At 39.8% G+C, this 26,405-nt stretch overlaps 1 protein-coding gene across 1 annotated transcript; it reads left to right on the plus strand.

The window, feature by feature from the left end:
• The first annotated feature begins 52 nt into the window (after positions 1-52).
• On the plus strand, positions 53-25,463 carry mtr (5-methyltetrahydrofolate-homocysteine methyltransferase). Its single transcript, XM_062527104.1, has 33 exons — positions 53-347; positions 2,313-2,527; positions 2,742-2,831; positions 6,025-6,094; positions 6,187-6,279; positions 7,149-7,255; positions 7,350-7,409; positions 7,540-7,634; positions 8,305-8,405; positions 9,094-9,155; positions 10,239-10,306; positions 10,906-10,985; positions 11,074-11,186; positions 11,301-11,441; positions 11,665-11,850; positions 12,015-12,194; positions 13,560-13,676; positions 14,083-14,223; positions 14,642-14,731; positions 15,267-15,419; positions 15,870-15,974; positions 17,144-17,244; positions 18,816-18,883; positions 19,056-19,176; positions 19,392-19,473; positions 20,500-20,598; positions 20,683-20,758; positions 21,162-21,317; positions 21,596-21,792; positions 21,903-22,103; positions 22,787-22,979; positions 23,113-23,225; positions 24,011-25,463. Exons 1-33 carry the CDS (start codon positions 302-304, stop codon positions 24,095-24,097), a joined length of 3,807 nt encoding a protein of 1,268 aa, XP_062383088.1. The 5' UTR covers positions 53-301; the 3' UTR covers positions 24,098-25,463.
• Positions 25,464-26,405: the final 942 nt, after the last annotated feature.

Genomic DNA, 26,405 nt, shown 5'->3' on the forward strand with positions numbered 1-26,405 from the left:
TTATTAATTCCTTCCTTTCTTCATTCATTTATAACGGGAGAGTGGGCGTTTTGCAAGTAGCCTGGTATGCCCTCCCATACGGCCCCAGGAGTTGGTCAACTTACTACGCGCATGCGTGAAGTAAAAATTCAAGCAGTGGTTGCTAGCTCTGGGTTAATGCAACCTGCATTTCCTAGAAAGGTATCCACGTAAAGAGAGAATCAAAATAACGTTACTACCGTTACTGCAGCCCAGGCTATGTCGACTGAATCGCCTGTTCCAGTCGACTGTTAAAAAAACAGGAACGCCTCAAGTGTATGCTATGGCGCCTACAATGCATCAGCGTACAAAAGTTACTACTGGATCAGGTAACGTCAGCTAAAAGTTATTTAGCGATATTAAGCTACCGACTGCTATGCAGGAGCTAGTGTGAACTCTTCACATGAAAACATGGTAGGTAGGTTAATCTAGCTTGGATCACATTCAGTAAGTAGACATGTGTCAGAACAATATGGGTCGGCACGTGCTTATCACTGGACCAGTGGTCAAACTGTCGTGTAGCCTGACCAAGTTACTGACCAAGTTGGTTTTTCACCATTTGTTTAGCCTACATGGAATTGATTTAGCGAATTACTCCTAACAGCCCAACAATCAGATCTAGCAGGGTATATTCATGTCGTTTGTTTCAGCGTGAGTAGCTCTCATGGCTTTTCCGGGTAACATTAACTTGATGCATAAAATTTGGCAGCAACCAGCCGATATGGCGCAAGAAGTTCCGAACTTGTGTCTACAAAACACAAACAGCACAGGTGACTTAAAGATGTTGTTATTAGTTGCCGGTCTTCTGTCGAGTTGAGCGGCCTCGTCGAGATGAAACACCGGCGGAACTTGGGAGTGTTTTCATAGGCTATGAGCCAGACGCGAATCTTTCTGTAGTCGATGCATGTTTTGATCACTGAAGGTGCGCTAAACTATCTACTCTTGTTCGGACATTATGAATTTAACTTGTCAATAGACATCTGACTCAGTAAAGGCTGAACATTTGATTTAAATCAATGAGAGACTAAAGCTCTAAATATTGGCACAGTCTGACCTCCTGGGACACCACTGATCTAGGTACGGTGGAGCGTGGGCTGGGTGGGAGAGAGATCTGTCTGAATTCCAACCTGGGTCCTCATGGGTGCATGCACTCATTGGTCATACTTAGAATGGCCCAATACCAATGTCCGGACCACTGATCTATAAAGAATACCTTTTCTACTTATACCACTTTATAGATCAGTGGTCCGGACTCACGGACTTTGGTGCGCGTTCTCGCGAAAATTGTAAGGGCTGTGCCGATGTCGAAATACAACGGGTGAGGGTTTGAGTACACACTTACCGAACCCTTTCCGTGAGTCTGCATCGGTGCAGACTTAACCTAAGGGAATTACCCACAGTTCAAAGTGTTGTGAAGTTCACCGCAGAGATCATAGGAAAATCCGGAAATGACAAAGGTAAACAACAGCACGACACACACGTGCATAGTGCAAATATTAGCAACGTCTTTGTTAGTAAACATTGCCAAGGTACATCTCGAAAAGCGCTGTCGCAATCCCAAATACCTATCTGAGCCCATGTGGCCTCACACACTCACTCACTCAGCACCTGAGATCAATTAAGTCTGTGAGTCCTTAGTCCTTAGTCTATAGGGCTGACATTGGGATTGGGGCATAGTCTTCCAAACCTCAAGGCTTGGGCAGATAATGAATAATACTTGTAAAAAATATGAATTCCTAAATATGACTTCCCAAAACACAAATATGACTTCCCAACACAAAGTGATATCAACCCTGACGCCTTACATTATCCATGTTTAGGAAAACAGTACAGATATCATACAAGGTCTCTACGTACAGTAGGAGCACACTTTTAGTGTCAAACTGTCTAATATACTTGCCAGTACTGTTTCCAAAAAAACATTGGCTGGGTTTGGTTTTGGAGCAAATAATTCCATATATGTTGCATCAAATTAAATCTTAGACCATTTCCAATTTTAGTAAAAAGGTCTGCGTGGATTGTTAGACCCGCATCTTTCTTCAGTCAATATGGAATGCATCGCTGTATTTTCAATATTAATATTAACATTCAAATTTTGTTAACCCACCCAATAAACACTGATTGGATTTTATTGAAAGTAGTTGCTGTTGTGTTTGTTAAAAGAGGACTGAGCACAGATGATATGTTTTACATTTTGGGTCAAGATCAATTGGATCATAGGTTAGCATAATGGAAGAACAATTCAGGATGTCTCACATAGAACACACATTTGACATGACAAGTGCATTTTTCAGAGTCTGTCAAGTCCTGTCTAGAGGATGAACTCAGAGGGCTTCTACAGAAGAGGATTATGATCCTAGATGGTGGCATGGGCACAATGATTCAGCAGAGAAATCTGGAGGAGGAGGATTTCAGGGGACAAGAGTTCAGAGAGCATTTGAAAAGCCTGAAGGGGAATAACGATCTTCTGAGCATCACCCAGCCAGACATAATCTGCGCTATACACAAGGTATTGTAAAATGGAGATACGGTTGCTCCATAGCCTAATTGGTGAAGTTAGTTCAACCAAAATGAATGTCAATGTATGATATAGGTTTGCGCCTCACAATGGGTTTGGTGGAATATGTTTTGTTTTAGACCATCTGTTTGTATTTTTATTGTTAGTGTGCCCCCAGATTTGACACTTCTACACTTTTTTTTAATCTTCTTTGGGTCATCAACAGGAGTATCTGCTCTCTGGAGCAGACATAATCGAAACAAACACATTCAGCAGCACACGCATTGCACAAGCAGACTACGGCCTAGAGGACTTGGTAAGAACTTTGGGGCATCATAGAACTTTTCTTGAATATCATCAAAGTGTGTCTGTTTAATATAGTCACTAGAAAAGTAGCTGTTTAAGAAAATATAAACCTAGGTATGTTAACTTGCATCATGAGTACAGGCCACAGTTCAATCTAGAAAGTGATTGTGTCAACAGTCTTAATTTTATTATGTAGAGAGATGGTAATTTATCTAGTAAGAATATTTGTATCACTTAAACTTCAGGCAACACAAATGTTATCCATTTATGCATAAGTAGTATGTGTATTCAATAAGATCTGTAGTAAGGGTCATTACACGTGTATGAGATGTATTCTTGGTAAATCCTTAATAAGCAACTAGTTGGTATTGATCTAAGGCTATTGTATATTATATATATCATATCTTTATTATATAAGGTTTTATATATACACTATATTGCCAAAAGTATTGGGTCACTTGCTTTAACCCCCCTTATGATTTAAGTGACATCCTATTCTTAATATGACTTTGGTCCACCCTTTGCAGCTTCGACTTGTCTGAGAAGGCTTTCCATAAGGTTTAGGAGTGTGTTCATGGGATTTTTTGGCCATTCTTCCAGAAGCGCATTTGTGAGGTCACACACTGATGTTGGACGAGGAGACTGGTTCTCAGGATCCATTCTAATTCATCCCAAAGGTGTTCTGTTGGGTTGAGGTCAGGACTCAGGACTGTGCAGGCCAGTCAAGTTCATCCACACCAAACTCTGTCATCCATGTTTTTATGGACCTTGCTTTGTGCACCGGTGCATGGTTATGGTGGAATAGGCTGGGGCCATCCCCGAGCTGGGATTGGCCTCTTAGTTCCAGTGAAAGGATCTCTGAATGCTTCACCATTAACCAAGAGATTTTGGACAATTCCATGCTCCCAGCTTTGTGAGAACAGTTGGGGGATGGCCACTTCCTGTTCCAACATGTCTCTGCACCAGTGCACCAAACAAGGTCCTAGCTGCAAAGGGTGGACCAACGTCATATTAAGCCCTGTGAATTAAGAATAGGATGTGTACTGAAGTTCATATGGGGATCAAGGCAGGTGACCCAATACTTTTGGCAATATAGTGTATATAGATATAGTATGGATGAAAAACTGTACCTGTAACTAACTGTGCCTTCTAGTACATTGTCTTAATATGTTGCTATTCTGACAATATCACATATTCAAACAGAGTCTATAAACTCTTTTTTTTATCCATACCAGTAACGTTACATCTAGACCCCCTAGTTGCTTATTAAAGGGATATTCCACCATTTGGGGAATTACACCTCCACCGGAGTTAAACAATTGATTTTTTGAGATTAGTCCATTAGCATCTCGCCTTCTAGCATCACGTTTGAAAGTGACTAAGATTTCCAGTAATTTTTCTATTTAAAACTTGTTTCCTCTCGAGTTAGAAAGTGTAATAAGACCAACTGAGAATTAAACGTGCCGATTTTCTAGGCTTTTTTGGGGCCAAGCAGCGAAGCTGCGAGACACTCATAGGGATTGTACATTTTCTTCTTATTATTATTATTATTACACACCTGTCCTCTGCCATAAACCATACAGTAAAACGTTCTGAAATTTGGCACACATATTCTACTCAGGCCACTGACCACTTTTACACGCTCCAAAACTCTAGTTCCACCAAACACTTTCACCTAATGGTTGTTTCCTCTGCCATAGAACCGTACAGTAAAAAGTTCAGATTTGTTTTCTGAAAATATGGCACACTTATTCTACTCAAGCCACTGACCACTTTAACCAAGTTACAGACTCCAGACTCCAAAACTCCAGTGCCACCAACAGGTCAACATTTTAACAGCATTAATGCAAGTAGCTCTGCAATACTTGGACCTATCAAAGTGAAACTGGCTCAGTGGATTAAGGCAAAAGGTATGGCCCCACCAATTTACGAGACTTACCATTCACGCTGTAGCGCCACCAACAGTTCAAGGTCAAAACTTTGAAAAAGTTTCACAGGTCTCACATTTTGTCCACTTTTTAGCAAAACTTAACACACATGATCTTCAGACCAAGCTGCACAAAAGTTTTCATTTTGTTTATTGATATTCAAAAGAATTTGCCTGTCACAGCCAATTGAAATTGACGGCAAAGCCGCCACACAGGAAGTTAACCTATATCTCAGCAAGGCTTTTACCTATCAAGATCAACCTTAGTACATGGGCTCAGAATCCAATTAATTTTGCCAAATTTCGACCACTTTGTGGTGCTGTAATCAAAGAATGTAAGCTAATAATTCATCTTCGCTTTCACATAAAACCAAATTTCATATAGAAACCTAACTTGGTATATGGACCCCATTCTGAGGATGCAAAAGAAAAACAACATTTGGTGACAGTTCACCTCTAGGGGCGCTATAAATACCAACACTTTCACCTATCACTTAGGAGCACATCCCAAGGACACAGGAAAAGAACATTGTACACATTGTGCACACATGTACACCCGCTTTCTCTGTCAAACACAGACAACACATCAGGGACATGCACAGACATTTTAAGGGGCCATTGCTCTTACCTGAAAAAGGGCACCCCTCCCCCTCTCAGCCACACACATACACACACACATACGCCCACATGCCCACTCTCCCACTTTTTCGCTTGGCCCCCACATTGCTGCTTGTAGCTATATTTTGACATGGAACTATACTCTCATTCAGGCCTAGAACGTTTCATTTTCAGTTGGTCTTATTACATTTTCTAACTCTCCCCAAATGGTGAAATATCACCAGCCGCAGCCGTGGCCTACTGGTTAGGGCTTCGGGCTTGGAACCGGAGGGTTCCAAAACGTTTTCGTTTTTCGTTTTTGCTCGTTTTATGCTTGCATATTTCTCTGCAGAGCTTCCCCGACAGCTTTAGCGTGTATATTCATACATATATAGGCTATATATGAATATATAAATTGCAAGCGTGGTTCTTCTTGTTCCTTACGCGTCTCAGCCTTTCAGATGTAAACAAGGAGCGATCGTCTCCTGAACAAACTGCAAGGTTGCAATAGCGGATAGGGACACGGGGCGGGAGGAAATATTACTGTTTTCGATAAAGCTGGTCAGTCAAGCAAAACAACGATTTCTAAGCGATTTTATGACTATGAAAAAGTTGCATAGGGTCTCTTTAAGTGTTACCAAAACAATGTTGTAGTGAAATGTGGATACGTCTTCTTTAGGCATATCGCCTCAACAAAGCATCTGCAGATGTGGCCAGGAGGGCAGCAGATGATGTCACAGCTGAAACAGGTCAGTCTGTTAAACTTCATGTGTGATGCCAAGCATGGTGATGCCTTGCATTTTGTCTTTATTTATTATGCATTTATTATGTTTGTTCTCAGGTACCAAAAGGTATGTGGCAGGAGCAATGGGCCCCACCAACAGAACTCTGTCTGTGTCTCCGTCTGTGGAGAGGCCGGATTACAGGAACGTCTGTGAGAACTCATATCTTCATTCTACCATGTGAATTTAGATTCAGTTTTTGCAATGAAAGATGTAGATGAATCTGGACTAAATTGTATTAAGATTTAATAGATTCAAGTGATAGATAGATTCAAGTTTATTTCCATAGTGCAAGTAAATAGTACAGTGGTGAAAATTGAACTCAGACCTGATTAGGAGTCTGTCATTTTGTTGATAATTAAACAATATTTAGCATTCTTGAATTAAGTGAACATTTATTTATATTTTTTAATTGTTTTGTCGCTTTGGACAAAGGGGTCTGCTAAATAGCAATAATAACCATGCCATAACCATATACATTTTTATCGCAAAAGGCCACAATCGAAACACTGTTTGAACAAGTCTCTTTTAGTGTCTGTCTCACTCATGCAAATAAGATATGATTTGTTCCTTATTAATGCTAATAGAACAGCACATTAATGGCAATAACGATTGCGCAGATTACTGTTCAGCTGACTAGTCACCACATGTGTGAGCTGTATGTAAACAAAACTTTTGATCCCCACATAAAGATCTTACCTGAGTTTGTACACGTACAGTGAAGATCTCATGATCTCCTAGCTGCCCATCCCATGAATACACTGTAAAAAATTAAGCCCTGTTCATTTTCTCTGGGGATACTTTGGACCTTGGTTAAAATATAGATGTTTTGGACAAAAACATCTGATTAGAAAGTTAGATATAAACATGAACAAAAACAAATGTGATGTGATTTGCAATCGCTGACTGTACCTTATATAACTGGATAGGAAGTGATTTCTGCACATGTTGCTTTATAATTATATCATAACTCCTTATAATCATATCATATCCTTTAATGGACCTTTTTGTATTTCTCTAGCCTTTGATGAGCTTGTGGAAGCCTACACTGAACAGGCCAGAGGGCTGTTGGATGGTGGAGTAGATATCTTGCTAGTCGAGACTATCTTTGATACAGCTAATGCAAAGGTAAAGGATGTTTGACATTGCCTTATAGCAAGTGTAATATGATTATGCTTATATAACATTACTTTTTAACATATTACATTCTCTCATTTTTTAGGCAGCCCTGTTTGCAATTGACAAACTTTTTGAGGAGTGCTATGAGCGAAGACCATTATTTGTAAGGATATGGCGCGTGATTTGAATTGATGTTTTCATTTGCATTTGACCAAGTTTAGCATTTGACCAAATGCTGATGATGGGTGATTGATGTCATCTATTTGACACTGCTGTCACTGTGTCTGTTAAAGATCTCTGGGACTATTGTGGACAAAAGTGGCCGTACTCTATCAGGCCAGACAGGAGAGGCCTTTGTCATTAGTCTTTCTCATGCGAAGCCTATGTGGTGAGTATAGATAGTTCACAGAATTCCAAGGAAGAGGGTTTTACTTTCATGCCATATTTTAAATGTCTAATACGGTCAATGTCTAGTGTTGGGAGAAATAGACTATGTGCACGAAAGGCTCTCTGTTTGTTTCCTGTGGAGCCAGGTTTGTTTGAACCTGCCGCTGCTGTTAATGTAATCAGTGTCTACACTGACTCTGTTGGGTGCTGCACTAGGGAATCAGCATGTTACGATAAAGAAGGACTTATGTGTTTGTTAAAATTGTTATTATTGGGGTGCGCTGTGGCGCAACAGGCTACAGCGCTCATACCATATACGGGTCCGAGTGCCCACGGGGACCCAGGTTCGAGTCCGGCCTGCGGTCATTTCCCAATCCCACCCCATCTCTCTCTCCCTCTTGCTTCCTGTCTCACCCTTCACTGTCCTATACAAATAAAGGCGAAAAAGCCACACACAAAAAAAAAAAATGTTATTATTGGGCAAGCAGGATATTCAGTGTCAGAGTGAAGATGAAAGGAGCAGAATATACCAAAAGATGATCGTTAAAGCACAGTTAATGCTCCAAAAATACATTAACGTACAGGAATAGCCTTTCATGCACATAGTCTGTTGGTTAGGCATAAATTGCATGAACATTTCTGTCTCAATATGTGCCCCATCTGTCTTTCAGTATTGGTTTAAACTGTGCACTTGGAGCTGCCGAAATGAGGCCATTTATTGAAGCCATTGGGAAAAGCACTACATCTTTCATCATTTGTTATCCAAATGCAGGTAACTGTATTCCATGAACTGACCGACTGTCCTTACGCTGCCTTCAGGCATAGCTTTAGAAGACATGAATAAATTGGTATTGATTGATGTTTGTGCTTTATGCAAATTGTTTGCTTATTAATCTGTGATCCTTTCATTCTTAGGTAGTGTTTTGAGACCGGTATTCAGTTGTAAAAACTGTCTTTGCATGTGCACCATAACATGGGTTGTGTTTGAATCCATTCAAGTGTTTGATCTCAATCTAACCACCTTGTGGTGTTTGAAAGTAGTCTTGTGGAGCCAGATGTACAGAGTATATTGAAAGTTTTCAGACCCTCTCAAAATATTTTAGGGCACTTGCAATTATGCGTTGGTGCATTGTACTTCTATCAATGGTCCTTGAGATCACTCTCGAACTTGTGCTCACATGAATTGAATTAATTGGACATAATTGAATTAATTGGACATAATTAGGAAAGGCATACGTCTCACAGCTGATCGTGTATGTCAAGCCCATGAGATGGAAAGTAGAATTGTCGGCAGACCTGCAAACAGGATTGTGTCAGATCTTGGGAAGCATACAAGTAAATATCTGAATGTTGAAAGTGCCCAAGTGCCCGTTATCATAGTGAGGTGATGCTATGAATTGTAAACTTACAAACAAGAAAGTTGTCTTATTGCCTGTTTACTTTGTGTCCACTCTGAACAGGTCTTCCCAATACATTTGGAGGGTATGATGAAACTCCAGAGTTAACGTCAGCACATTTAAAGGTAAAGCTGTTTAAAACATCCAGTTGTCCCTCATCACCGCCTCCTCCCTTAAAGGAAGATTAGCATATTAACCTCTTGGACATCAATGGCTAGGATTTTCCACAGCTCCCAATCAAAAACCAAACTTATTAATTATCAAAAACAAAATCACCAACAAAGAAACCTTTTTTGGCAAAAAAACATTACATCAACAGAACAGCATTCGAGAGCATTTCATAGGAGTTATCAAGTGGGCACCTTCCTTCAAACTCTTTGCATTGAAGAAAGCCAGGGACTGACTGAAACATTTGCACTGCACTTTGCACTTTTTCACACTTTTATTTTATTTGCCCTGGATGTCTTCATGAAAAATGAAAAAATGTTCAAGACTTGGGTTAGGCCCACAGCACCTCTAGACAGCTCAACAGTGATGTCTGGTGTCCAAGACCCACATCCTCCACATTCATGATGTGCTCTCCACCAACAAATACTGTCAAATTCTTTGGTCATTCCTCTTCATTGCTGTGACCGTTTATGATCCTTTCAAGGGAGGATTTTTTACTTATTTTTACTTGTATATGTACTGTAAACCGATCGAAATTTCATCTCAATCTCGAACTTCGAACTCAAAGGTAGAATCGACCCCAAACCTCAATGTTACGTCCAACATGTATGCTAAGAGCAAAGACACATAAAGACATATACACTTGTACTGCAGCGTCAACACTCCTCTAATTTTAGGCTGCAGCCAGTTACACACAAAATACACATCAACCGACTGAAATCAAAGCCCCTCTTGCTTGTTTCATTTCACTATGTCCATTGTCCACGTCTATGTTTAATTGTTTGTTCTGAAAAACAAAAAGCCCCCTGAAACAGAATAGGAAACGGGCAAAAGCAAATAACATTTAGCATAAGGAATGCTTTAATAGTAATATTTAAAAAATCAAATCAAATCGTGACATCGTGAATTAAATCGAACCCCTATTCGATATGGAACTCAAACTCAAAACTGTCTCATCTCCAGCCTTTCCTGTCTTTCCACACGAGTGTTGTATTGTGTTTAGTTGTGTTGTATTAGCACTGCTTTATTCTTTGGTTTAGGAATTTGCCACTGGTGGGCTTGTGAACGTCATTGGAGGTTGTTGTGGAACGACACCTGCACACATACGGTAACTATACGCTCATAGATGTCTTTAGCTGGGTTTTGATCCCATAGAAAGTACATTTGATCATGAACACATGAATTTCAGGAATTAAATATTGGTCATTCCATATCACATCAATCAGAGGTCCCAGGTCACCCCCAGAAAAGTCTGAACAAGAAAGTACTCCTCTAGGAAAGTCTTAGGTCTGTAATGTTATGGAATAGCCGTCATGCCCACTATGTCATGGCTCCACAAAAAGAAAGGGATTGTATGGGCCAGCAGAACGGCTATAGAGATGGCTGGGGCTCTAGCTCATTTGCTCAGTCTGGTTCTAGTACCGGCCCTGAAGAGTCCATAAATAAATAGGCACAATTCTATCAACTACCAATGCAGTCAGATCTTTCAGCGCATTCATATGTTCCACATGCCATCATTTAAGTAGACCTATAGACTGGTGTTCTTTTTTTTTTGTACTCTGGTCTGTTCTGTAGAGCACCAATCTTTATGATTGTATTTGTTTTTAATTAGATCAAGTTATAAAATTGTAGACAAGGATATGCTAGTTCAATTCATACAATGTTTTTAAATGACTTCCCCAATTATCTTTCTGTTTTATTTGAAAGGGCAATTGCTGAAGGAGTGCGACACTGTCAGCCTAGGGTTCCTGCCCCAAATGTTTTTCATGACTACTTATTGCTATCAGGTAAGCATCCTTTCAATTTCAGTAATTATTTTGATTTCAGACATTTTGTTTAGAGTTTCAGACATTTAATTTAGTTGTTTTCTTGTAGGCCTTGAGCCTTTTCGTATAGGTCCTTACACAAACTTCGTCAACATTGGTGAGCGCTGCAATGTGGCTGGATCACGCAAATTTGCCAAACTCATCATGTCCGGCGACTATGAGGTGAGCCACAGCGGGCGAGATTTCATATCAAAGTCGTTTTTGAAGGATTTATGATTATGACATGCTTTGTTGAATGATGATTCAGTCAGCTGATGTGTGTTTTATGATACCCAGGAAGCACTGAGCGTCGCTAAAGCTCAAGTAGAGATGGGAGCCCAGGTGCTAGACATCAACATGGATGAGGGTATGCTGGATGGTCCTGTTGCCATGACCCGTTTCTGTAACCTCATTGCTTCAGAGCCTGATGTTGCTAAGGTAAGACTCTGGAGAAGCAATTGGCTGACATTCCAAAGAAGAGGTTGGAAACATTACAAATATTAACATAGGCTTCAGAAGAAGACAGTCAAATTGTGGTATTCTTTGAGATTACTAAAGTATTTCTTATTTCTTATTATTTACAAAATTCTATATGTTGATGATATGGTACGCCTGGTCAGGTGAAAGTATTGATGGTCACATTTAGCTTGTGTTTCTAAAGGTACCGTTGTGCATCGACTCGTCTAACTTTGCGGTCATCGAGGCAGGTCTGAAGTGCTGTCAGGGGAAGTGCATTGTGAACAGCTTGAGCTTGAAGGAGGGGGAGGCTGATTTTCTGAAGAAGGCCAACCTTGTCCGTCGCTATGGAGCTGCTGTTGTTGTCATGGCATTTGATGAAGAGGGGCAGGTCTGTATACATTGTACACTAGCATAGCATTTCTCCAAGGAGTTACTGTATGTCTGTAATTGATTGAGCTGAATTGATCTCAACGTTTTGGGATTCCTCTGACCTTAATTGCATTAAAATTATGGTTTTCTATGTGTAATTGAATGTCTCTGTATTTGCCATAGGCAGTAGAGATTGAGAGGAAAGTAGAGATCTGCAGCCGGGCCTACCATCTTCTGGTCACTACAGTAGGCTTCAATCCCAATGACATCATCTTTGACCCCAACATCCTCACCATTGGCACAGGAATAGAGGAGCACAGCATGTATGCCATTAACTTCATCAAGGCCACCCAATGCATCAAGGTATCAAGCACAAAACTGCTCCTATGTATTCCAGATGAGCAAGTCTCAAATGTAATGCATACTGTATAAGGATTTAAGCCCATAGTAGAACTTCAGACATTACCACAAAGAAAATACGTGATGAAATACATGTGGCAGGGCACCTTTAAAAACATGGGGCTTCTTGTTGGTCTTTCACATATGAACCTGTAGCTTACCAAGAATGCAAAATACATGTGAGTGACTTTCATTTAATTTAATGTTATGCTCTGTAGACACTGCCCTCAGCAAATGTGTCATACGCACCTGTCTGATTGCATGCATCCTCTTTCTCTGACATTACAACTGGCTTCCCCTGAACTGGGAATCATTATTCAACTATTATTTGATGTCTGGACACTATAGTCTACCTTACTTAAAAGTTGTTTTGCCCATTTCACTTTAACACTCTCACTTATGAGTAGAAAAAGTTGTTAAAGTAGGCTACTCAATGGTGCTATTATATTGTATATTGCCTGTCTCATTTGCAAACAATTTGCAAGCATGATTCTTTTTTTGTAAGTTTGTTAATAAATTGATATCATTCCAAAAATCATGATCAGACCATGGGAAATGCCATTGTCCACACACTCGATGGCTGATTGAAACGTATTGTGCTGTTGAATTAAATTTTATGTCCAATTACAGCAGAAATAGTTAGCCTTCTTACAGCAATCAGTTTAAAAAACGGCACCAACGTTGAGCCTATTTACACCTCATCTTGTCATTTGTCTTACGTATCACAGTCACAGATAGGTACACGCATTTAACACAGAAATTGTTAACAAATACTGAAGAAACATTGCATTGGGCTTGCTCGTGCACAAAGACAAGTTTGCTGTATGATTTAGCATGCGTCATATTGAAATGTATGTTAAGTGTATTCTTTTAAGACTGCAATATATGTTTTCTCTTATTGGCCACTGATTGTTTTGCATTGCATGAGCTGTGCTGTTATTATACCAGTCAGTAAGGACAGTAGTTTAGCATGATTTCAATTGTAGACAGCGCTCTCTGTAGGATTATAGCAGTAGGCTACTTCTATAAGCACAGCGGCACAGCACTGTTGGCACAGCACTGGACTAAAGACGTTAGTGAGTCGTGCGCAGTCCGCAGGCTGGATGTTGCCCATGTGTGCTCTAGTGTCATCTGGGAATTTCAAAAGATTAACAGCTGGGTAACAGCAATCATATACATGAATTGGTACTTTAAAACCAGCAACATGGAACGTAACATTTATATAGCATAAGAACTTGCCTGATGTATGGTGCAGACAACGTTTATATGTCAAAGCACAGCCTCTGGGAATAAGCTGAACTGATCACTCGTTCCCTTGTCATTCTGCAGGAGACCCTGCCTGGGGCAAGGGTAAGCGGAGGACTGTCCAACCTGTCGTTCGCCTTCAGGGGAATGGAGGTGATCAGAGAGGCCATGCATGGAGCCTTCCTCTACCATGCCATCAAGGTACACTGTACTAGTAACTAGAGTATAGTATATTGGACTGGAGTATGGGCGTCACAACCACCCATTTGAATAGTAAAGAAAGAGAGATATAAATTGAATAAAAGATGATGTTTGCTGGGTAGTTGCCATGTTCACTTCCCTGCCATGAGATGACACACCGTAAGTAGTTCATGGGTGCTATGAACGTTCAGTAGCAGTATGAGCTGCATATGGCTAGAATGCTGTTGCAATGCATATTTTAGCATTGCCATGATTTGTTTTATTGCATATAGTGAAGAATGAACAGCATTTCATTTGGCAAAATTCATTTGACTTTGTGTCTTGATGACAGTTTCTTAGTTTTTAGTGTATCTTTTAGGTCTAAAGGTTTGTTTTTAATTGTATGATTTATATCATCTGTGTGTAGAATGGACTGGATATGGGCATAGTCAATGCAGGCAGTTTGCCTGTGTATGATGACATTGACAAGGAATTATTGGAACTTTGTGAGAACCTGATCTGGAACCGAGACCCAGATGCCACAGAGAAACTACTTGTTTATGCTCAGGTAAGACACTTGAGCTTTGAACAAGAACAACCTTATTGCTGTGCTGCCTGTTTGCTGCTTTCACAGCTTGTCTGTAGGACGCCACTTTGTTTGATGCCATGTCTACAGAGAAAAGCCCTTTGTTGAAGGCAACAGCTTGTATTCAGAGCATTCCAGATTGTTCTATTGAGCCATGGTTTCTGATGAAGATGAATGACACTGTGAGAGTTGCTAATCAACTGTTAAATCAACTGTTGCTAATCTACTGTCTTCACTTCCATATACTCGTCCTGAACATGTCCCAGCCCACGTTCGTCTAATCAACATATTTAAGTGCACTTGTGACCCTTTTCACCGCTGAATTTGCATTTGTTTTACGTTCAGATTGCATTTACACTGAAACACATTATTTTGTCTATATCTATACGTGTTTGTTCAGGCCGCGGCCAAAGGAGGGAAGAAAGTTGTGCAAACTGATGAGTGGAGGAAGACAAGTGTCGAAGAGAGACTTGAATATGCATTAGTAAAGGTGAGTGGTGGCAGCATATTTGCCTGAACGCTCTACCAAAGCAACAAAAACAAAATCTCCAACAAAGCAACCTTGGTGTGCAAAAACAGTCACTAGTCACTAGCAGGGCATTTCACTGAGGTTATCTAGCAGACGCCTTCTTTCATACTGTAGGTGTTTTATTGAATTAGGCCCATGATGCCCCCAGAAGGCTCAACTGTCTGTCATTGGTTAATCCTCTTTGCTGTTGTGCGCATGTATGATCCAATCAGCAACATAACCGAGCAAAAAACATGATGCAGACACCAACAAATTCCAACAAATAGATATAATAATATTCTATAGCAACATTCTTCAGTCATTCTTCTTCATTGCTGTGGCCGTTTATGACCCAATCAGCATCATCGGCCATATTATAGCAGTGTTTTTTTTTCTCACTGAGCAGTGTAAATATGCAGTGTGTAGTGTTTTAGTGGCCCAGTGCTCCAGAGTCTAGATTTTGTTCCTGACATATTCTGCATTATATTTATTTGATGTTCTTTTTCAATCATAACAGGGTATCGATAAATATGTTGTTGAGGACACCGAAGAGGCACGGGCGAACTCTTTTTGCTACCCTCGACCTTTGCATGTGATTGAAGGACCCCTGATGAATGGCATGAAGATTGTGGGTGATCTCTTCGGTGCCGGAAAGATGTTTCTGCCACAGGTAGAGGCCCTTGTGTCCAGAGCTCAGTCCCATTTGTATCCCTTCACCCTTCACCTTTGACCTATCCCTCTCATTTGTGTGTATGTGTGCTAATAAATACACACCCCATGCTACACTAAAGTACACTATATTCCCAAAAGTATTGGGTCACCTGCCTTGACTCCCACATGAACTTAAGTGATATCCCAATCGGAATAGAAATTGCCCTGGAAACAGACGGCGCAAAAAAATTCAATCGGAATAGTTTAATCGGAATGACAAAAAAACTGTCCATGTAAACGTGGCTATTGTTCCTCTTCAGCCTCTACTCTCATCATGATCATGTGTTTAGCACTTGTGCTATTTTGCATATGATGCTCACAGCCAGGTTGGTGGCCTCTTGTGACCTGTGCAAGACCTGTTTATATAGTTCTACAGTATATGCTTTTGTTTGTTTGTACGTCTGAGCAGGTGATAAAGTCTGCGCGTGTGATGAAGAAAGCTGTTGGCTATTTAATCCCCTTCATGGAAAAGGAGAGAGAGGAAATGCAGGCAAACTCTTCATCCGTGGACATAGTAAGGATGAAAGAACTTTATAAACATATGTTAAATCACTAATAAGTCATTGGGAGGTCTTAGGGCCTCAAAATACTCTGAGAGCTGCAGGGAAAGACATTTTACACTATGAACGCTGAACTTCGTAAGATTTACAGTGCCTATAGAAAATCATCATTCGCCTTCCAACACGACAATGATCCCTAAAAATACTAGCCTCGCGAGCCATCCTCGTACTTCCGGCCAAGGATTGCCTCCACTACGAAATGAAATGGTAGTATTATGGGATGGTCAGGACCAGGCTATAAAAATACTGCCAAAAGAACAAAGCAGTGGCTTAAAGGGATATTCCGCCATTTTTGGAAATACGCTCATTTTCCACCTCCCCTCAAGCAAAACAATCGATATTTACCTTGTTCCCGTTCATCCAGCCATTCTGTGAATCTGGCGATACAACTTTTAGCTTCAGCCTAGCATAGATCATTGAATCGGATTAGACCATTAGCTTCTCGCCTGCTAGCTTCATGTTTAAAAGTGACTAAGATTTCTGGTAACTTGTGTCTCCTCTCAAGTTAGAAAGTGCAATAAGACCAACTGAAAATGAAACCTGGCGTTTTTCTAGGCTGATTTGACATGGAACTACACTCTCATCTGGCGTAATAATCAAGGCAACTTGCAAACTACTGGCACTACTACTGCTTGTTGTCTATGGGGACTATTTTCAGATGCTGCGTACGATATCACTGCGCCATTCCCTACAGAATTTGACTGAATTTTAACAATTCTGCACAGACAATTGGGCAAATATTCCCCGATCTAGGTGCGCAAAGCTATAATAGAGACATATCCAAACAGATTGATGGCTGTAATAAAAGCAAAAGGAAGCTCCACAAAGTATTAAGTCAGGGTTATGATGACTTTTCCAACACTATTATCCCAGTTTTTAATTTTTTATTAATTTTGAGAACTGTTTTTTTCATTATTTTGATGTTGTACAGCTACATTTGTAAATGGGTTTTGATTTCAGGCTGTAAGACAAAAAATTAACTATTTCAAAAGGGTATGATGATTTTCTTTATAGAAAATAGATGCTGGCAGCAGAAAAAAGTGCTTGGTTGACACTTTTTATTGTATCCAGTATATGTACAGTGCTTCTGCTTAACATCTATTAATGCTTCCAACTCTTTCAGGATCCATACCAAGGCACTATTCTGCTTGCTACTGTAAAAGGAGATGTTCATGACATTGGTAAAAACATTGTGGGTGTTGTGCTGGGATGCAACAATTTCAGGTGGGGAATATACTACTATACTCAGTAGCTCAATACTCTCACAGCCAGTGATACGGAAGAACATACTGTATTATGAAGACTGTTCAAAATTGCTTAAAATGTTTTACTACAAACAACAAGGTCACATCCATGACAGTATTTTTTTCAAAGCAATGTCAGACCGGCCAACTTGTATGCATTTTGCACACTGGGCACACATTGTCACATCAAAGAACGCCGGTATGATTTGTTACTTAAAATGCATACAAAAATGAGCAGACATCCCACTTTTCCAGAGCGTGTGAATTAAAATGTCTTGTAAATTCATTTCATGTGAGAGTGAGATAGAGAGAGAAATAGAAAACACTAGGGGAAAAAAATAGTGAGAGAGAATAGGATTGGCCTGTCTTTGTGCCAGTTTTGCCGACCTACCCAGTTGTTTGTGAAGGTGGGCTTTATAGTCCTCTCTCTCGCTCTCTTTCATTACATGTAGCCCGCTGCAGCAACATTACTGAAGACTGCAAAAAAAGAAAGTGTATGCAAATAAGCACCCCCCATGCTACACCAAAGTGTGTCTCTGCCAATAGACTTGCGGTAAATCACCAGTATTGCTCTTTTCGTCTGCTTTCTGGGCCCATATTCACAAACCACCAAAAGTACTCCTACTTCTCTTAATTGCAAAACCTCTCAGACCTACTCTTAGTAAGGAAAAAGGACAACTCATAAGATAAGAGCTCCGTTGCTATGGTTGACTTATATTACTCGGGCACAAGCTAGATTGAAGAAACCACCTTGATTGGCTGATGATTATAACGCGGGAATGATGGCAAAAACCTCCCCTACGATGGCTAGTGAGACGTGACGGGTCTTAGCTGGTGAGAATGTGTGCACTATGTAGGACTGTAAAGGATGGAAGATGATGAATAAATAGTCCTAGCCTAAATTAATAAAGAGTAAAGCGAATAGCCTAGTAGCATAATGACTACACTACGGACTGAAGCAGTATCTTTGCAACATGATTTTAATGAATCGGTATGAAAACACATACATTTGCATAGAGGAGAAACAATTTAATTTAATTTACAATGAGACGTTACATTTAGTTTACATGCAATGGTGTTTTTTGTTGTTGGCGGCGTTATTGGATCCCTTCGTTGCAATGCACAATTATTCCCTCACAATTGAGAGCTCCTGTAACAGCATATTCTTTTCAATACATAGTCACATGAAATGCCACTAAAGCGGCTTAGGATTGTTTGTGAATAGGTCTTAGTGAGTTCTTTTAAGCTGTCCCAGATTTTGTTGCTACTTTTAGGGTTAAAATGCTTCATCATAAATTACTCTTAGTCAAAAAAGTGTCCTAAAGTTACATGGGACACGGCCATTATTTCTATAGTTAAGAGCTATACTTTTAGCCTTAAAAAATGTGAATATGGGCCCTGACTATTTTTACTATGACTTAACTATGAATGAATTAGCACTCATGGGGTTATGTACTAAATGTAAACTGTATAAAATAAAAAATAAACAAGCAACATGTTTTATACTTAAGGCCCAGACAGCTTCCCCTAATGTAAATTTAAATTTTCCAGGGTAATCGATCTGGGGGTCATGATTCCATGTGATCGAATCCTGAAGGAGGCAATAGAGAAAAAAGCAGGTGAGTTTTTTTTATTATTTGCATATCCTCTTCGTAAGTCATGCCAACAATAAGTCTCGGTAGTGTGATGATCATCACACCATTAATGGTCAATGGACTTCATCTATGAAAGTGGGTGTCTCCCCACCAACAGTTGGATTGTTGTGATCCCAGCCGTCTGTGTTTTTGCCAGATATCATTGGTCTGTCTGGCCTCATCACTCCATCTCTGGATGAAATGATTCACGTAGCAAAGGAGATGGACCGCCTTGGGATGCAGGTCCCTTTGTTGATTGGGGGTGCAACCACGTCAAAGTAAGTGAGCGGCAGTATACAGATTAGATTCTGAATGCAGATTAAAGGGCAGGTTTTAACCTTCAGTTTCATAATGCACCAGTTTGTGCATTAAGGACAATGTAAGGTGAAACATACATGCAACAGATGTCATTTGATACTAGATGAAACCTAATCAGTGATAGCAAATGGTTCTCTCTCAAACTTACAGTATGTATATGTCACTCCCTCCATAGGACTCACACTGCTGTAAAAATTGCCCCAAGGTACAGTTTCCCAGTGGTACATGTTTTGGATGCTTCAAGGAGTGTTGTAGTGGTAAGTTATTTCTTTTGTGATTGTCTTTCTATCTAGACAAATGCAGTGCTCTGCAGAACCAGCATGCATAAATGTGTTCAACGTAATATTGGCATTGAGAGCTCTGGGACCTATTAGGGCTTTCACGACTAGTGATTTTCAGTAGTCGACGAGTCGTTAATTTATTTGTTTATTAAGTTGATGTGTTAGTTGACGTTAAGGAAATATTGGTTAATATCAAAACGGCAGCAAAGCTACAACAGCAGTACTACAGACACGCTACCCAATCTGGTAAACTGCGGTTTAAGCTGCGGTTATAGCCGATAGAGCCGATAGAGCCAATAGAGGGCCGCAAAGCGAATGCAGAAGTGCCGTTCACCCTGTTACGAGTTGATGAACCACTGAAATTATTTTGGGAACATTATTTTAAAGTACAAAAAACTCTTTAGTGTTGCTTTAAAGAGACCCTATGCAACTTTTTTATCGTCATAAAATCGCTTAGAAATCGTTGTTTTGCTTGACTGACCAGTTTTATCGAAAAATATTTCCTCCTGCCCCCAGTGTCCCTATCCGCTATTGCAGCCTTGCAGTTTGTCCATGAGGCGATCGCTCCTTGTTTACATCTGGAAGTCTGAGACGCGTAAAGAACAAGAAGAACCACGCTTGCAATTTATATATTTATATATAGCCTATATATGTATAAATATACAGGCTACTGTAAAGCTGTAGGGGAAGCTCTGCAGAGAAATATGCAAGCATAAAACGAGCGAAAACGAAAAGCAAAACCGAAACCGGAGATGAAATCGCCAATCCTGCATACAGTAGTTTACTTGTCGACTACCGCCTACAGTGTCGACTAGTTGGTGAAACCCCTAGGAATAATAATAATGCGGAACAATCAGAACTAGCACAATAGGGATCCAGCAGCTCCCTGCTTGGACTTCACTCATTGCTGGGTATAAATCAGTTTATCCTGGGTAATCTAGTTAGAGAGTACCTCGTAGGTCCTTGAGTAAGTGTTGTCTGTCTTCATTCACTCTCCTAAAGTGCAGTCAACTTCTTGATGAAAATTTGAAAGAAGAGTACTTTGAGGAAGTTTCGGAGGAATATGAAGAAATCCGACAAGATCACTATGACTCATTGAAGGTATACATGAAGACAGCTTAAATATCTTGTCTCCTGCTCCATGCAACATTGCATCTTCTGATTGATTGGTCCTTGTTCTCTCAGGAACGACGCTTCCTGTCTCTCAGCCTGGCGCGGGAGAGAGGTCTATACATTGACTGGCAGGCTCAGCCTAGACCAGGTGTGTGCTGAACGACATTGTTAAAAGTTACTCATGAAATGTCCTACAATAACAGCTGCTCCCAGTAGCCTGTTCTAGTGCATTGATCATTTTCCCCTTTCCATTTGTGCAGTTCTTCTGCTGAGAAGTGAGAAGTGTTTTATTCTAATAGAAATTGACATAGCATAGGTCGCCACATAACCAATATAGCTTCCTTGCTAGCTCATGTTTTCTCTTAAATGTGTTCTCTTAAATGTGCAAATTAAGGTTTAAATTATTATTATTATTATCATTGATGATGTGCAGCCTACTTCATTTTGATCTGTCAGACATCTGTGTTTAAAGCCTAATATATTAGGAGTTTCAGATGATTAATATTGACCCAAAATATGAAAACAGAATATTGACTAACTTGCTCATGTAGTACGTCCACAGATCATTGGCACACATGTCTTTGAGACATATGACTTGCGGAAGCTGGTGAGTTTTATCGACTGGAAGCCCTTCTTCGATATTTGGCAGCTGAGAGGCAAATACCCTAATAGAGGCTATCCCAAAATCTTCAAGGATAAAACTGTAGGTATGGAAAATCAACATCAGTCCCTAAATCATTTTGAAATGCTGGTAAATCGATAGATGGATAGATAGATTGAGCTTCTTGTTGACCATTTGCCTACTGCACAACATGTGTTGGTATAAAACAACCATAGAAGTGCCAAATATCTATGTGAGCAGCCCTGTCATGACTGCTAGGCATTCCACACATTTGTTTAGGACCTGTTGGTGGTCTTTGAACCAGCTGCTTATTGTATGGGCAGCCATTGTGAATTTGTTTTGTGTGTGTTCTTGTGTCCTCAGGAGAGGAGGCCAGAAAAGTATTTGATGATGCCCAGAAACTTTTAGATAAGCTCATAGATAGCCAAGGGCTTTGGGCTCGAGGACTAGTAGGTTTCTGGCCAGCACAAAGTGTGGGGGATGACATCCATGTGTACGCTGAGAACACCTGCCCCCACCAGAGCCAGCCTATTGCCACCTTTTATGGGCTCCGGCAGCAGGTGTGTGCTCTCTGATAGAACAAAATTAAAATAGTCTGAATATTGATATTTCAGGTGTGTATGTGTGTTTGCATGTCGCAAATAAATAAACTGTGTTTTGTTTTTGCCAGGCTGAGAAAGACTCCACAAGTCCAGACCCTTATCTTTGCCTATCTGACTTCATCGCACCTAAAGATAGTGGTGTCTGTGACTACATTGGACTCTTTGCTGTGGCCTGTTTTGGTGCTGAGGAACTAAGTCGGAAATTTGAGAGTCAAAGTGATGACTACAACAGCATCATGGTCAAAGCACTTGCAGATCGACTTGCTGAGGTCTGATTGCAAATTGTCTTATTACATATTTACTCTGTTCCAGGTACTTGTACACTGTTGCCTAGTCTCATGATACTCTGAGGGAAAACAGAAGACTGTTAAGAACACTTACCAACTCTCTTTTTACCAGCTCCTCTCGAAGGAGAATCTATTATGTGATGCGAGATCTTGACTTTCCCTCGTAAGTGTTCTTAACAGTCTTCTGTTATAAACTCTGGGTTTGCAAACTACATTGTTGGTGCTTTGTTTTATGTGTAGAGACCCAGAGCAAGCTACTGATGAGGTTTAGCGCTGTTTTGAGCATTATTAGTGGTTTTAAAAAAAAATCCACTGTTTGCAATTTTGGGCTCTAGCTTTTGCTGGTGCTAGCTCTGTAGTGCTTGATCAACTAAAAATACTCTCTCCACGGCTTAGTTGATGTATTTTCATTCAGAAAAACAGCCTTTTGTCCATTTTTGCCGGAGTTACGCTTTAAGTAGGGATATTGTATTGAATATTGGTTGATCCTGTCTGTTCTGGATGAAGCTCTCAGTTCCAAAACTATATTTGGAAACATACCACAGTCTGTGACAACAAACACTTGCAATTCATGAATTGAAATCCTGAAATATGCACTCTCTAAATGGCATCCATGTACTGCTCAGAGGTACTTACCAAACCTGTGTGCAAATATTTGTGTCAAGGCTTTTGCTGAAGAACTTCATGCTAGAGTTCGCAAAGACTTGTGGGGATATTCTTCTGAAGAGGACCTTCAGGCCACTGACCTGCATAGGATCCGCTACTCTGGCATTCGCCCTGCATCTGGCTATCCCAGCCAGCCAGACCACACAGAGAAGATCACCATGTGGAAACTGGCTGATATCCAGGAGAAGACAGGTAAATAAATATATGTGCTTTATTCTCTGCAGTTATTTTTGTTTTATCACAACGACCAAATATGCATTTTTATGTATGACTGTTATAGCTCTGGTTTGATCAGTTTAGTATAACATTATATCCCTATATTAAGGTATTGGATTGACAGAGTCTCTAGCTATGACTCCTGCTGCTGCGGTCTCAGGACTGTATTTCTCCAATCCAAAGTCCAGCTACTTTGCTGTGGGAAAAATCACCAAAGAACAGGTATGTGTATTTTTACATTAACTTTGAATCTGCTCTAACAGTGATTTCAGTCATTTCTGGTTTGTACTGAGCTTGTTTGATTGAGTTGATCACTCTATGTATACATTCAAAAGTAGACCATTCAAGGATTGTTTTCCAGCATGACATGCGTGACATGCTTTATGCTACTTTATGCCAGACTCAAGAGGTCAATCAGAGGACAAAAGAGTCTTTATGTGGGGAGAGCATGCTCTTATTGGGTGCCATGCCTTGATGACAAAAGTGGATATTGATATTTTTCTGCTTTACAGACTCATGAATCCAAGTAGTTCAGACATTTGTATCTATTGTTTTACAGGGGCATATATCTTGCCCTGACCGGCTTCAAACCTAATGTAGGATGAACTCCGTTGTAGAATAAGTGTACCACAGCGGTCAAACAGGTTTTCCTTTATCTATGTTTGGATAGACTGTAAGCCATGCGTTAGTCTTACTGAAGTTTAACAAAAGCAAAAAAAACAGGTAACTTTTATTTTCATAGTAGAATAATCAGTGGATTCTTTTTTTTAATAACTGATTCACTGCTGTCTACAATTAATGCAGCAAAAATAGTTAGGAAATCATTGTTTCCTATAAAGCCCAAGATTTATTTTGTCCACATGCCAAAGATATTTACTGTCATAGAGGAGCAAGTCAAATATTCAAGATTGAGGAGTTTCCAATTAACTTAATAGTTGTCAACTAATAGGTAAATCCGTTAATTGGTGCAGCCTTAGTCAAAATGAAGTATTTTTTATGTGTTACAGGTTGAAGACTATGCCAACAGAAAACAGATATCGGTAGCTGATGTGGAACGCTGGTTGGGACCAATCATTGGCTATGCTACTGACTGATCCACATCTGCTGCTGTGATTCCAGGGTCACCCCTTTTTCCAGTGTTTACATAATTCTCAGGACTTTTAGAAGTGTATTTTTAAATGTCAGGTTTGTTTTTATCTTTTAATACAGATTTGTAAAAGAATCATTTCAATGACCAAGCAGTATTGCCTGGTCCGTTTAATAGTGAATAGTGAGTCTATAAAATGGCAGACAACCTTCTTGGCCCTAATTAATAAGTATGCACCTCTGAATAGATTTAGAGTTTGTGGTAAAGACAACCCATGGTTTAATGACCCCGTCTAATGCTCTATTAGAGCAAGGGGTAATGCATGGGCCAAGGCTATAAAAGGAATGATGCCACGCACTAGTTACGTATGGTGTTTAGAAACAAATGCACTAGATTGATACAAAATGCTAGATCCAGTAGATCAAATGAAAAAGGTTAAATCACTGTTCTATATCAGTACTCTGTGCTTTGGAAACTTTCAGTGGTAACTAACTTCAATACAATAGTAAATAGCATTAGATTGAAACAGTGTGTGTAACTAGTATGTAATTTAATCTAACTGTCAACTAGTATGTAATTTGGAAAAACTAGCTAGTTGACAAGAGGTGCATTCAAATTCACAAACATAAGCAAACGTTTCCAAACAATGGAATGTTGGCACCAAATCGTTCAAATTGAACTGTTCAAAGAAAACATGTTCACCACAAATTTTTGTCACTGTTTGCCCAATGAATTGAATGAACCTAAAGTAACACATAATCTGACAACAATCAACAAGGTAATTAGAATTCTGTTTTAGCAACAGTGGAATCAGCCAATAACTAAGCAAACTACCCAATGATATCCTTCTCGTACTTCAAACCAAATGGTTCCTTTGTTGGTGAAATCAGGGGGATAATGACCTTTTAGGTGTCACATTATACAAAATGAATGGACTCCGCAGAGGAAACTCCACTCCGCTTTTTGTTGCCTCATCCAATAATACCGTTTAATGGGACACCTCTGTGGCTGTTGTTCCTTGCATAAGGGTCGAAGACACCCTCCACTCTATCTCCACTCCCAAAATCAAAGCAAAATTAAGGGTAAACATAACATAGCAGATGTGTTTAGCAAGCTTTTAATCAATGATAAAGATTAAAAACCTTCGATCTTTAAACACTCAACCAAGTCTCCCTGGAGTTGTTAACCCTCTGTGGGGGAATTTCAGACACTCTGGATCCAGTATTTTGCCTACATTTTCAGTAATATCATGCCTGCCAAAATAAAGAGTCAAATATACTTATTTATTTGTAAGTTCAGGCACAATAACATGTCAGTGCCTGTGACCCGTTTTTTGTCCAAAAGCACTATCAAATAAACATACTAAAACAGCTATCAAACTTATTGTGTAAATTGTCTTTTTAAAAATAAAAAAAAACACACACAAAATGTTTTACACGACTATTAAACTTTTATGAAACATCTATGTTCATTTGTTTTTTTGTATTAGAAACACCTTTTACTTTGAACATACACACCACAAACTGCAGTAGGACACTCAATACATAGCTCATGAAGGATAAAAGTGAGAGGGTGAATGAGATGAAAGATGATAGTTACAATGTCAATATTAGCTAGTAAGTATAAAGCCTTCCCCATCTGTGTTCATTGTGACCATCTTTTCATAAGTTTCAATTATTAATGGCCCTGAATCAATCCCATATCCCTCTACAAGTGTGGACTGTAAGAGAAGTGGCCTTGTGCCTTTTCAAAGTTTACTGAAGCTGCTATAGGGGTCATTCTGTGTCAGATCAGATAAGGTTGCTACATCGTCTCAGGTTTTGTTGTCTATCATGAATGGGTCCCAAAACATATAAAAATCCTGTCTTCATATTTTTGCAGCCCTGTAGAGCCTGATAATATAATACTTACCCATTAACAATCCCCTCATGACTCCAAAAACATGCAATAAAACCTGATAATGTAATAATCCTCAACCTTTCCCAATAACGTGATAATCTCTGAACCGATTGAGATGTACTGTAGTGGCTACATCACAAAACAAGAATTTTGACCCACTGGCAGGAAAAATGGTGATCTGATCAGTAGTCGGTCAGCAATTCACAACCTTATATCAGTGACCAGGGCTGTACGCTTAGCTTTTTCACTAGGAGCATAGGTGCTCCTAAATGAAAAAATGTAGGAGCACAGAAAAAAATTTAGGAGCACTATGAAATTTCCTTGAAAACCTTATTGCCTTAAGCAGGATACAGATCATTCACAGCAGTGGCAATCCTAGTTTCTGCTCAAACCCTGCACACACACAGAAAATGGGT

Source organism: Sardina pilchardus, chromosome 22, assembly GCF_963854185.1.
Source record: "Sardina pilchardus chromosome 22, fSarPil1.1, whole genome shotgun sequence".
NCBI classification, from domain to species: Eukaryota; Metazoa; Chordata; class Actinopteri; order Clupeiformes; family Clupeidae; genus Sardina; species Sardina pilchardus.